Source organism: Marmota flaviventris, chromosome 5 (genome assembly GCF_047511675.1).
Source record: "Marmota flaviventris isolate mMarFla1 chromosome 5, mMarFla1.hap1, whole genome shotgun sequence".
NCBI classification, from domain to species: domain Eukaryota; kingdom Metazoa; phylum Chordata; class Mammalia; order Rodentia; family Sciuridae; genus Marmota; species Marmota flaviventris.
The window spans coordinates 45,457,341-45,470,935 of record NC_092502.1 but is presented as its reverse complement, the minus strand read 5'-3'; the positions used below and the strand labels follow the sequence as shown (position 1 = coordinate 45,470,935).

Below are 13,595 nucleotides of genomic sequence, written 5' to 3'. Positions count from 1 at the left end.
AGAATTTTGAAAGCTATCTTAAAGATTTTCTTATGTTTCCTTAGAAGAAGCATGAAAGTTTTTGAGTTGTAAAGTAATGTGATTGGTTCAAGTTTTATTGTGAGATTTGGCTTATAGTCTGTGTAATTTATTTACTGGAGTTTAGTGTGATTGGCATTTAACATGATCTTAAAAATGATTATTACACCAAAGTGGCATTTGTGTCATTTGTGTGTTTATGTTTTACCACTAATCTGTATTTTATTTGTAGGTAGAATATGTTTTTTTCTCTACCTTGCATAAAAAGGTACAATAGCTAATACAATGTTAAGAAAATAAAAAATACTGTACTAGCGTGCTTACACTTTTTCATTCATTTCTGATTTTTATTATTTGCTGCTTTTCTGGGTTTGTTCTCCCCACCCCCCAAATAACTTCTTGGAATGGATACTTAGGTATTGTAATCCTTTCTTCTTTTCTAATATAGGCACTTAAGAGTATGTACATTATCCTCTAAGTACAGGTTTTATGTCCCACAAGATTAGTTCTTTAGTGTTTTCATTGTCATCCCATCAAAATATTTTCTAATTTCTATTAGCTCTTCTTTGACTCAGGTTATTTTGTGAACTTTTAAATTTCAAATATACAGAGATTATTCTGGTTATCTTTTTGTTTTTGATATCTAACTTTATTGTAGTCTTTTTTACATTTGTTGAAACTCCTCTTATGGCCTAAAATATGGCCAGTGTTTGTGCATACTTCATATAGTCTTGAAAAACAATGGGATTCTACAGCTGTTCAGTCCTTAAATCAAGTATGTTAATTATCGTTAAATTTCTTTATCTTTACTGATTTTGGTCTTCTGTAGTGAAAGGTATATTCAGTTATACTGTTTGTGGATTTGTCTGATTTTCCTTGTAGTTCTGTTGACTCTTGCTCTATGGATTTCAAACCTATGTTATTAGGTGAAAACAAATTTAGGGTTATTGAATCTTTGTATTTTGAATTTTATCATTATAAAATATTTCCTTTATGTCTAATCATGTATTTTGCTTTAATGTCTACTTTGATAATTTAGTTCTAAAGAGCTTTCTATGGTTAATTTTTACATAGAGTATTTTTAAATATAAGTTATATTTTTGTGGTTAGTTTATATATAGGATATATTTTTGCCACCTTTTCACTTGTAGCATTTCTTTAACCCTTTATTCAAGATGCATCTTACATGTCTTGAGTTTTTGGAGTTTGTGTTTTGGGACATTTGTCTTAATGGAACCATTTAGTTAACTTGCATTTAATATAATTACTAATACAGCTGAATTTAAATCTGGCTACCTTTTTTATTTTTATTTGTGCTAACCTGTTTTGCATTCTTTGTCATCATTGTCATCATCACCTTCTCTGTCCTTCAGATTATTTGTATTCCATTTTTTTCTTCTGTATTAAAGACAATGTAGTAGTTATATCCATACTCTGGAACTATTATTCTAGTGATTGCTTTAGTGATTACTACTTTGACTTATTGAAGACTAACAGAGATTTCTAATTTTACTCCTTTTCAACAGTGCAGAGATCTTACAACATTTTAACGGCAGTTATCTTGCTTACTTTTATGTTATTGCTGTCAAAGTATTTACTTATATGTATTGCAAGCTCTACAAGATACTGATATTTTTAAAGTCAGTATTTTAAGATTTATCCACAAATTTACTCATTTTGTGGATACTTATTTCCACATCTCTAGCTTCCAAGTGGCTCATCTTCCTTCTGTCTAAAGAGTACTCCCATGATATTTAGGTCTGCTAGTAATAAATATTTTAGTTTTGGGTTTTTCTTTCTAATCTAAAATGGTGTTTTATTTCACATTTATTCATGATGTGGGTATAGAATTCTAAGTTAGCAGTTTACTTTTCTTTAGTGGCTTTAAGTACGGGTTCCATGTCTCCTGGCTTCTGTTGTACCTAGTGAGAACTTTGCTGTCAAATTGTTCTTTTGCAGGCAATTTCTACCCTTTGTCTAGTTTTAAGATTTTCTTTCACCTTAGTTTTCAGCACTTCTGCTGTGCTTTGCTTCAATGTAGTTTTCTTTTTATTTATCCTTTTTGGTGTTTGTAAAACTTATTAAATTTATAGTATAACCTTTCATCAGCTTCAGAAATGTCTCCAACTTTATCTCCTTAAACATTGTTTTTGGCTCATTTCCTTTCTCTCAAATTCTGGTTTTATGTATGTTAATGCTTCTGGCATTGTTCCCTGTCTCTTAGAGTCTCCTGCTTTTCCATCCTTGCTTTATTTCTGTATATTTCATTGGGCCTATATTTTAGTGTACTAATTCTCTATTCAGCTGTGTGTTACCTACTTTAAAAGCCACCCACTGAGTTTTTCACTTTTAGAATGTTCATTTGGTTATTTTCTGTAATTTCCAGTTTTCTGTTGAATTCTCAATTTTTAAAAAATCTCTTAATATGCTAAGCATAATTGCTTTTAAATTTGTGTATATAACTACATTAATTGAATGTCATGATAGATTTAGCTCTCAGGTCTTTATTTATCTTTAGTTTTTGTGTTTTGGTTGTTTGTTTTATGTCCATTATTTTTTGATTGGGTATACCATTGGTTACATATCATCAACATAAAAAATTGAGCTCTAGGGGGCTGGGGATATAGCTCAGTTGGTAGAGTGCTTGCCTTGCATGCACAAGGCCCTGGCTTCAATCCTGAGCACCACCCAAAAAAAAAAGAAAAGAAAAAAATTGAGTCCTAGCACTATAATATCTTCCTTAAATAGTATTTACATTTGCTTATAGCTTTTGATTACATATACTACTCATCCTGGATTGTTATTAAATTCTGTTTGAGTTCCTATGATGGCTTGCCTATTTGTAATTTACCTTAACTCCCTAAGGTACCAGCCTTTGGTACCTTGATACTTTTGAGGTAACCCAAAGTATGAGGAATTTTTAGAGTTCCTTTTTTGGTAGACTGTAGACTCAAGTTTTTGCCTTTAGACCTTGTAAGGCTATTGAAAGTTCTGCTCAGTTTTCAGATGTCTCTTCCAGAATTGGTAGAGGCCATTGTGGAAAGCTATCCTAAATCCCTCTAGTTTTCTCACTTCTAGATTTTGCCCCCTTGTTGTCTCATAAATGCTATGAAAAAAAAAAATTGTACTAGAGATTGAACCCAGGGATGCTTAACCACTGAGCCACAATACCATCCCCTTTAATTTTTTATTTTGAGACAGGGTCTCATTGAGTTGAGGCTGGCCTTGAATTTGACATCCTCCTGCCTCAGCCTCCCAAACTGGTGGATTACCAGCATGAGCCACCATACCCAGCTCAAGCAAATTTTTAAAAATACATTTTTCATCCTTCCTAGTTCTTATAAATTGTTAACCAGTTGCACTGCAAGAGCTCCTTCATCTTTCCTAGTTCTTAATGGGTGTGTGGTTATGTTATCCCTACGATTACTAGGTGCCAAAGTACCTCCTCACCCCTGCCTTCTATATGAAGTAGTTTTCAAAATATTAGACTGTATTATTATTCCAAAAATATAGGCTGTATTATTTCAAGAAATGTAGAAATTTAGTTAATTTAAAAACTGCCTTTTGCTGCATTATTATTTTGATTTTATATTATTCTGAATAGAGAAGAATGCCGTCTAGGTCCTCTCTTCCTACTGAGATTTCTTTTTATTTCTTATTGCCTATGTCTTGGGGGGGGGGGAATGGAAATAGTTGTAATTCTCAATTCAAAATAGTTTACATAAAACAAAATAGTTTTTAAAATATATTTGGTCTAATAAATGTGTTTGATAGAAATTATTTTAAACAAATGAACATCAGTAGTCAGAAATTCTAGGCACTCTCAGTGCTTGGTCACCTTACACATTATTAAAACATTTTTTCAGCTGGGTGTGGTGGTGCATGCCTGAAATCCCAGCAGCTTGGGAGGCTGAGGCAGGAGGATTTTGAGTTCAAAGCCAGCTTCAGCAACAGTGAGGTGCTAAGCAACTCAGTGAGACCCTGTCTCTAAATAAAATACAAAAAAGGGCTGGGAATGTGGCTCAGTGGTTGAGTGCCCCTGGGTTCAATCCCTGGTATATCCCGCCCCCCAACAAAAAAATATTTTCAGACATAATTTCATTGTTGATCATTGAAATTTTGAGTCAGAATTAACCTCTGGAATAATTATGTTGTCCTTACAGATATCATGGAAGACAAAACAGGACAAGCATATAAGTCCTAATGAATAATAACTTTTTTTCCTCTAATTTTAGTGATAAAGTAGGTTTGTTATTTGAAGTATTTAGGCTTAAACAACTTCCTGCCACATGGCTATGTCAGAGGTCCCAAAAGCCACCCCTATGTTTAGGGTGATTTACCATACAATTGTACTCATGGCTAAGATTTATTACAATAATGTAATAAGGATACAGAACTTGATCATCAGGGGAAAAGATGCAACTGAGGTCTAGAAAAATATGTGTGCAGCCTTTTTTTATGCTTTCTCCCTTTTATGAAGAGGCACACAGAGCACATTCCTCCCTAGCAGTGAAAATAAACTGCCCAGGGAAATTTCGTGACATTTAGTTCTATGGCTTTTACTGTGAGACTGCTTATGTAGGTAGGTACCCTTTGCTTTAACACCTAAAATTTTAGACTGTAGAAAGAAACCAGGTTTTTGACATGCATTGTGGGTGCAGGGGGCACAGCGAGCTACCTTATCCTTTGGGGTTGGGGATTATATCAATTCAGAGAACTGTTAAAAATTCCCAAATGCCAGCCAAGGGTCAACCTTGCAAGTAGGTCTTTCTGAGGATGGCAGTCTCAGCATGCTGTTAATTAACTCTTTTTCTATAGACATGCCCCAGATGACTCACTGTTGAAATGTTCTGCAAACATTGTATGTGAATATCAAAGATCTGCATGATAATTTCTCTTGATAATTAGTAAATACTTATCTTTAAACTTACATAGCTAGGGGCCTGCAGTTGTAGTTCAGTGATAGAGAACTTGCCTAGATGTGTGAGGCACTGGGTTCAATCCTCAGAACCACATAAAAATGAATAAAATAAAGATATTGTGTCCATCTACAACTAAAAAAAAAATTACATAGCTAAAATACCTGATATTTATGTCCTAATATACTTCATACAGGCTTTTTCTAATGTTCCAGTGCCTGTTGTCAGTTTTAATTCATGTGTGGGAAGAACAGGACAGTGTTAGAACATTTAGTACAACTAAAAAGAATGTTTAAAAAAATTAAATTACAATGGGAAATATTTCATTACGAAAGGACACTTCAGATGTCTCCTTTTAAAGTTCATATTGAACTACCCACGTATTTTTCAGATTTTAGTGGATTTGTTTTTCTTATGGGAGGTTTTTAGGGAAAGTACTTTGTAACCATAAGTTTTGGCTAAAATAGCTGAAGCTTACTTGACAATTTCTGACCTCCATTAGAATCAAACGCAAAAATCTTAGATATTAAAATACTAGGTTTCTCCTTAAGAAATGGGGAAGCTGATCCAGAAAGTTAAATGACTGTCAGCAAAACTGAATAGCTAGTTAATTTTATTTCATCTGTTTTTAGTCATAGAATATTCACTTAAAACACTAATGAAAAATACCAAGAGGCGTTATATTAATTCTTTTATCTGGTGACTTTAGATATCTTTCCTTACCTAATTTGGTCATGTTATTTATTCAGTAAGTTTAACAAATATTTTATTCAGCTCCTGCTGTGTATCATATATTAATTTTAGGTACTGAACAAATTGTTTTTTTCTTTGTAATTAAAATATCACCTAGTTAAGGGTGGCTTGGAGTTGTCTGCTTTTCTTTAGATTCTAAAGTACATATTTGTATTACTTTATATTCTTTTCTCTCAAATTATATTACTTTTTATTTTCCTCTCTTTAAGGTAATACTGCGTTGCATGATTGTGCAGAATCTGGAAGTTTGGACATCATGAAGATGCTTCTTATGTATTGTGCAAAGATGGAAAAAGATGGTTATGGAATGACTCCCCTTCTCTCAGCAAGTGTGACTGGTCACACAAATATTGTGGATTTTCTGACACACCATGCACAGACCAGCAAGACAGAACGTATCAATGCTCTAGAGCTTCTCGGAGCTACATTTGTAGACAAAAAAAGAGATCTCCTGGGGGCTTTGAAATACTGGAAAAAGGCAATGAACATGAGGTACAGTGATAGGACTAATATAATTAGTAAACCAGTACCGCAGACACTAATAATGGCTTATGATTATGCCAAGGAGGTAAATAGTACAGAGGAGCTAGAAGGTCTTATTGCTGATCCTGATGAAATGAGAATGCAGGCACTATTAATTAGAGAACGTATTCTTGGTCCTTCTCATCCTGATACCTCTTACTATATTAGATATAGAGGTGCTGTCTATGCAGACTCTGGAAATTTCAAACGATGCATCAACCTATGGAAGTATGCTTTGGATATGCAACAGAACAATTTGGACCCCTTAAGCCCCATGACCGCTAGCAGCTTATTATCTTTTGCAGAACTATTCTCCTTTATGCTACAGGATAGGGCTAAAGGCCTGTTGGGTACTACTGTCACATTTGATGATCTTATGGGCATACTGTGCAAAAGCGTCCTTGAAATAGAGCGAGCTATCAAACAAACTCAATGTCCAGCTGACCCATTGCAATTAAATAAGGCTCTTTCCATCATTTTGCACTTAATTTGCTTGTTAGAGAAAGTTCCTTGTACTCTAGAACAGGACCATTTCAAAAAGCAGACTATCTACAGGTTTCTTAAGCTGCATCCAAGAGGAAAGAATAACTTCAGCCCTCTTCATCTGGCTGTGGACAAGAATACTACATGTGTAGGGCGATACCCTGTTTGTAAATTTCCATCTCTGCAAGTTACTGCGATACTGATAGAATGTGGTGCTGATGTGAATGTCAGAGACTCCGATGACAACAGCCCCCTACATATCGCTGCTTTGAACAACCATCCAGACATCATGAATCTCCTTATTAAATCAGGTGCACATTTTGATGCCACAAACTTGCACAAACAAACTGCCAGTGACTTGCTGGATGAGAAGGAAATAGCTAAAAATTTGATCCAGCCCATAAATCATACCACATTGCAATGTCTGGCTGCTCGTGTCATCGTGAATCATAGAATATATTATAAAGGGCATATTCCAGAAAAGCTAGAGACCTTTGTTTCTCTTCATAGATGATAATTTGACTGTATTTAAGCACTGTTAAAGCACGAATTGGTTAACAGTTGTTTCATAAATGAGCACTGTTGTGATAACACCAGCATTCATTTAGCTTAATATCATTGTGCTCTCATCGGCTAACGCATTGTAAGCATCAGATTTACAGGATTGGTTTCCCAGTATTTAATATAAATATACCATATATTATTTGTGAATTACTGAGAAATTGTAATGTCATATTCAAATTTCTAAAGTTGTCCACCAAAGGCTTATCCATTCTGGTTTTGTTTGCTGTTGCTTGTTTGGGACAGAGTTAACTGTTTTTCAGTGGTGTCTTTATACTTTACTGGTTTGTGAATTTTATACAATTGAAGGTCTCTTTCCTGCTTCTTTCTTCTCTCCTCCAAGCTTCTCTCCTGTTTCCACTTTATTTATTTTATTTTTTCTTAACCATTTCTAATACAAAATTTTTCCCCCTTCTGGACCCATGCTAGGTAGTACAAAGTACAAACCTTATGGACTTGTTACCATTTGCAGTTACCATAAGTGCTTTATCTTCTCTATGCACCGGCTTAAACTTGACTGTTGTATGTTAGTGTATTTTCTATGCAGCAGTTGGTCAACTTCAACTCAAAACACAGTTTTCTTAAGTTTGTTACAAAGTTCATTTTATGAAAGTACTCTTGTAGCATGACAGTTTTTAGAGCTGCAGGTTTGCTATCTGAGCTCAAGCGTTTTTGGTTTTTTTTTTCTTCACATCTGAGGTTTCTTTCTCTAATCCACAGAAATTTTTGTGTGCTAAATTTGGGAAACAAATCTATTCTAACTCATTAACCCAGTTGAAATTTAGGTCTGTCATCTTAATATATCATGCAGTAAAAGGAAGACTCCAAAGTGACCCACCTTTCATGCTGCTCCAGCGTTGTCCTGCTTGTGCTGATGGTGTGATTAGGTGTAGAAAATTTGCTTAAATTTAACCTCAAAGTTTATCACACAGCTTAATAAGTCACATTGAGATATTCAGTCATCGAACTGCAAATCACGTTTTGTTACAAAAAAAGAGCTAAAGCATGTCGGTGGCATGATGCTTGCCAAGCCAGATCTAGGCATCTAGGATAATTAAGGTATTTTATGCAATTTACTGCCGTAGTATCAAAGGTCAGTAACAGTGTTCTTTCTTTCTTCAAGCTTATGTATACCTTTCAAGATAACTTGCATGAATTACTTTGGTCTCAGTTATTTGTCACCCCACTTAAACACAAAAGGTTGCAGTGCTTCCTGTTCCTTACTTAAAGTTAGCCCTTCCCTCTTCTCTCTTCCTCTCTCCCTCACCTTCTCTCCCTCTCTCCCTCTCTTCCTCCTTCCCTCTTTTCTTTCACAGATTTGCTAATGCCACAGAAAGGGCTCTTTTAAGAAAAGATAAGTGAAAACTACTAAAAAAGATTCAGGTAATTTTCATTCAGCACTTTATTGTTATTCAGAATAAAATTTATGGTGGCATATTTGCCCTGAAAATGTCTTAATGAAATTTTTCTGAATAAAAAGCTCCTTATTGATTTGAGAAAAATTCAGTTTACCTGTGAGTTTAAATGAGCTGGATCACCCACTTGGATTTTGGGGTTGACATTTTATTCTGAAGGTTGATGCAATGCTATTTAAAGAGTCATCATGCACACAGTTACATTAGATTAATCTTCATCTTAATTCAGTAGAAACTTGTAATGAAGAGTAGTTAATAAATAAAAGAACATTAGACTTTTTGGCTAAATAATTGAGGTTTGATTTTTAAAAAGATATCCTTCCTATTTTACTAGGTTGTAAATTTAATTTCACCATTGGAAAATGATTAGCTCATTTGATCATTAGCTCAATTTGATCAATGGCCACTCTCCAACTTTTTGATGAAGAGATTTTACTATCTCTTACTACTCTGGGCAAATTTGATGAAATATTTCAACTGCCACATATATTAAGAATAATTTATGATTTAAATGTTCTAGAAATATCAGACATTAATATTTTTAAATCATCTGCCTCTAACTTTGTAATATAAGATATATTCATGAGCTACTTTTTTTTTAAAAAAAGGAAAACTTTGCAAGTATAGTGACTCTATATTAATTGATCTCAGTTTGGAGGTAAAAGATGACAATTGGATTTTTTAAAGTGATTTAATATTTTCCCCTCCTTTTTTGGCAGGGGTAAGGGAGTGGGTTTTACACATTCTTTGAGCTAGGCACATCTAATGTTGTTTTACAGGTGAAATTGAATCGTGCAACTCCAGTATAAAATAAGGATTTCTTAAAATATCATTTTTTCCACCACTAAAAATAGGTAACTTAGAACTAGTCTTCAGTCTTGATAACTGTAATGTCTTATTTCAATTAGGGTACAATTCTCCCTCTCTACAAATGCCATTGGGAGCTCTGAAAAATCAGTTTAATAGATCACAATTGTCCATGATTTTATTTTAGAGGAAGTTGGTTCATAAGTGTGACCTCAGATACTGTTAAGGCCTTCATCTGAAAGTATTCTTAAAATTGTAAGACTGAATAAAATAAAATTCTTAAATTTTAAGAGCAGATGAATAAATGTTTAGTGAACTAATTGTACTCATTTGAGCCAAAATAAAACTGTAGTATGATGGTGTTGGCTTGAGTTAATGTTTGAATTTGATTAAATTTCTACAAAAAAATACCCTGTTGGGGCTTTTGAATTTTAGATGTTCCACTGTTTTGATAATTTCTATAAAAGGTCATTTTACTCAGATACCAGTCTACTTTCTGAAGACAAATAGATTATAGATTTTAAAATAGTCATTTTTCTTGTCCCTAAATCTGACAAGTTTAAGTCTAAATCAACAAAGATAATTTGGTGCCCTTATGATTTTGAAGTTAGGTGATTGCTCACTTATAAAGTGGCTACCTTAATTTGTAATATTTTAGAAACCTCCATTTACTGTGACTTGGGGAAATTACCTATGTGATATTTGAAAAAGTAGCTCTTTAATGCCATATTGCCCAGAAAAAACCCTAGACTGAATTTACAGGTATAGTAATGCTTGTAATTAATTTTCTCAGAATTGTGGGAGCTGTATGAGATAATACCGTATTCTGTACATTGTAACAACAGCATTATTGCTTGGAACTATAAAATTAGATACTAAGGAAACTAAATTGGTCATCTTTTTCTATTTTTCTTTTTTTCCCCACCCTCATTGTATTACTAAACAACTAGTTTCTCTCTCTTTTGTCAGTTCCCATTGTGTATTTTTCAGAAGAAGTACTGTATTCAGGTGCCAGCCAATAAATTGTCACATAGTGGAAAACAATATGCCACAACATTCATTGTAAGGTCTAATAAAATTAAATTTGCACCAAATTTAAGTGTATTCTTTTTAACTTTTAATACTTAATGGTTGTTATTTTAAAATATATGGTTATGGGCTCATGGACTCTTTTTTTTTTTTCTTTTTTATTTTATCCTGGACTCCTTTAAAAAAAAAAAAAAACTTATTTAGTAATTTATGACCAGTTAGAATTTAAGAAAAAGCATGTATTATTAATACTTCTATGTAAAAAAGATGGCTTTTCTTCAGTTTGTTCTAATGTTTTCCAGGAAAGACCATAAAGATAACAAGTCTTTTGTTGTGAAATGTGTAGGAGGAGAATTGCTTTTACCTCTTCTTTTTTTAAAAATAGTTTTGGTACGAAGTATCAGAAGTATATATAGTAATATAGATACTATAAGGTAAATATTATATGTTTATATCTATCACTTAAATCATAAATTCCAAGTAGTCTTTGTCTTTTCCTTATGTCTTAAGTTACCTGATATAAAAAGTTTTAATTGATCCAGAACATGTGTTGGCCATTATTTCTAAATTTTAATCATGAATTGAAATCCAGTGTTAACAGGATTTTCTCTTTTGAATAATTAATGTATCTCATTCATGGATCCTTTTGACAGGGCCTTTTTAAACATTAGTCTATGGTTGTCTCTACCAGCAGTACAAATATTTAAATATTTAAGGCAAATACAAATGTTATATTTTTAAGGATCTGAATAAGAAAAAGTCTTACTGTGCTCTCTAGATACTTTTAATTTCTCTGAGAGATTGTATTTCATATTTTCAGGTCTATACTATTAGATACAATGGTCTTTGTCAAGAACTTTGTAGCTTTGAGAGTTAAGTGAAATAGTTGGTTCCTGGGTACCATGTTACCTTATATGTTTATTGCAAAGACTCTTAAATAGGATTTTTTCATGAAATTACAGCTTTATATAATTTTGCCAGCTTAGCTGATTTTCCTAATATGCTTCATTTATGTTTGATTCCAAAAGTTAAAAAGTAAATTTCCCTGTCTTTAAAAAATTGAAAACTTAAGCTTGTAAAAGAACTGTAATTGCTGGGGCTGCAGCTCAGTAATAGAAGGCTTGCCTAGCATGCTCAAGGCCCTAGGTTCAGTCCCTAGTACTGGGGGGCATGGGGGAAGCAAAAAGAAGCATAATTAAGACATACATTCCATTAAAGAAGAATGAGTGGTAGTTTCATTAGTGCAGTTAGAGTGTTAATCAGTATATTCTTCAGTGTAAGTTCAGGAGTAGAGTGGTTTAAAGTATTTGGCATTATCACTGCCAAAACTAAAAATGGAAAGATGATTCAGACTATTATAGAAAAATTATAAAACATCCCTGTGATCATTTTTGGTGAAGTTCTTGATTTATTTTAGACATATTAGAGCTAATTTAATATTTACTTTTTTTCCCTCTAAAGACCAAATGAATTTCTTAATGCAGGCTTCTTCTCTTGTTTGCATAACTACAATTGTTTCTAGAATTGGCATTTATTTTTAAATCCTTGCATCTTTATAATTGTCTTACAGACTGTAGATTATAAAGAATACTGGTGATTATACATGTCTGTCCTAAAACTTGACACCCTGATTGATTTTTTTTTTTTTTTAAGCCAAATGTAGTCAATTTATTTTTCACAAGGGCTCAGCATGGGAGACAAATAGAAGCAAAATAAAAGTAACAAGTTTGGCATAGTGGGCTCAGGTCTGCAATCCCAGCTACTCAGAAGATTGAGGCAGGAGGATTACAAGTTCAGGGCCAGCCTGAACAACTCAACCAGACCCTGTCTCAAAATAAAATTTTAAAAAGAAAAATAAGACATCCTAGCCTAAGGCACAGAAACCAGAGAAAGAACCATCTAAGAAAAAAAATGAAAATACCGGAAGAAAAGCTGGACAAGGTGGGTCAGGAAACATTTTAGTTTTCTTACAGTATTTAAAGGCCCTGTGTGTATCCAGAGTGTAGCAGCATGTGTATGCAATGTGCTGTCCATTTTGGATAGTGGGATGGTCCTAATGTCATATGGGGCAGACCACTTGTCCTTTAGTATGTCCAAGTAGATGCTACCAGTGGACATATTGGGATGGTAGCAGGGTATGAAGAATTTGGCAGTGGGTGTGTTTGTAGTTGTAGTCACTAGGGCACTGCAGGGAGAACTTTGACCTCAAGTCTTCGTGTACTCTCGCCATTGTTTCACAGATGGTCCCTACCCGTTTGAACTGTTTGACACAGGGAAGGCAGAAGTTCCTTTGTCACCAGACATCTAAGCATCATCAGCTCCATTTGTCACCTCTTGTGCCCAGAGTCCTGGGTAGCATTCCACAGGGCCAGTTCCTGAATGGCAGCAGTGAAGATGTTGGGTGGAGGCCTCTGGAAGCCATCCTTACCTTGCTTCTTCAACAAAAGTGATACCAGTTAAGTATTAATTCAACCAGGAACCCTGAATATCTGCACTGTGCCACAGGATGGTTATAGAACCCTCCATTACAGAAAACTGGAAAAGAAGAAAAACCAAAAACCACCTATCTCAGTTCTCAGTTACACACAGTTAATGTTCAGGTATGTGTTGCCTCCCCCAGCCCTATATCATTTTATAGCTTCAGTTCTTTAAAGACATAGAAAATCTTAAAGTAGTATGTGGTAGCTAAAATTTGGTAAATTCTGAAAAGAGTTAAGAAAGAACCAATTTATGTTGAGGGAAAATTAAAGGTATTTGCCATGGCCTTTCAAGGAAATCTTTCTTATACACACAAACGATCAATAAGCTCACATTCTTTGCCTATAGGCAACAATTCCTTGCTATTCATCTTCTCATTAGCTGATATTAGGATATCCTCTCTCTATATATATATCCTCTATTCATCTAAATGCAATTTTTAAAGAAATTGTGAAAGTTTTTAGCTATAGAGCTTATACATTTAAGCTTTTCTGATTTGTAATCTTTAATAAGCTGATATTTTATAATATTTAGTTCTCTTTCTGCATCATTGATAAGTTTTAGTATATGGATTAAGAAATGTTTTATCTTACAGATAAAATATACAAAT

The 13,595-nt window shown here is 33.7% G+C and overlaps 1 protein-coding gene across 2 annotated transcripts in view; it reads left to right on the top strand.

The window, feature by feature from the left end:
- Fem1c (fem-1 homolog C) overlaps positions 1 to 10,572 on the top strand; it is a 34,400-nt gene extending 23,828 nt beyond the window's left edge. For both annotated transcript variants that reach the window (XM_027941097.2, XM_071612198.1), the window contains exon 3: positions 5,900 to 10,572. In XM_027941097.2, coding sequence (XP_027796898.1) covers positions 5,900 to 7,209 — 1,310 coding nt within the window. In that variant the 3' untranslated portion in view covers positions 7,210 to 10,572. The remainder of the gene's footprint in view (positions 1 to 5,899) is intronic.
- The last annotated feature ends 3,023 nt before the right edge of the window (positions 10,573 to 13,595 follow it).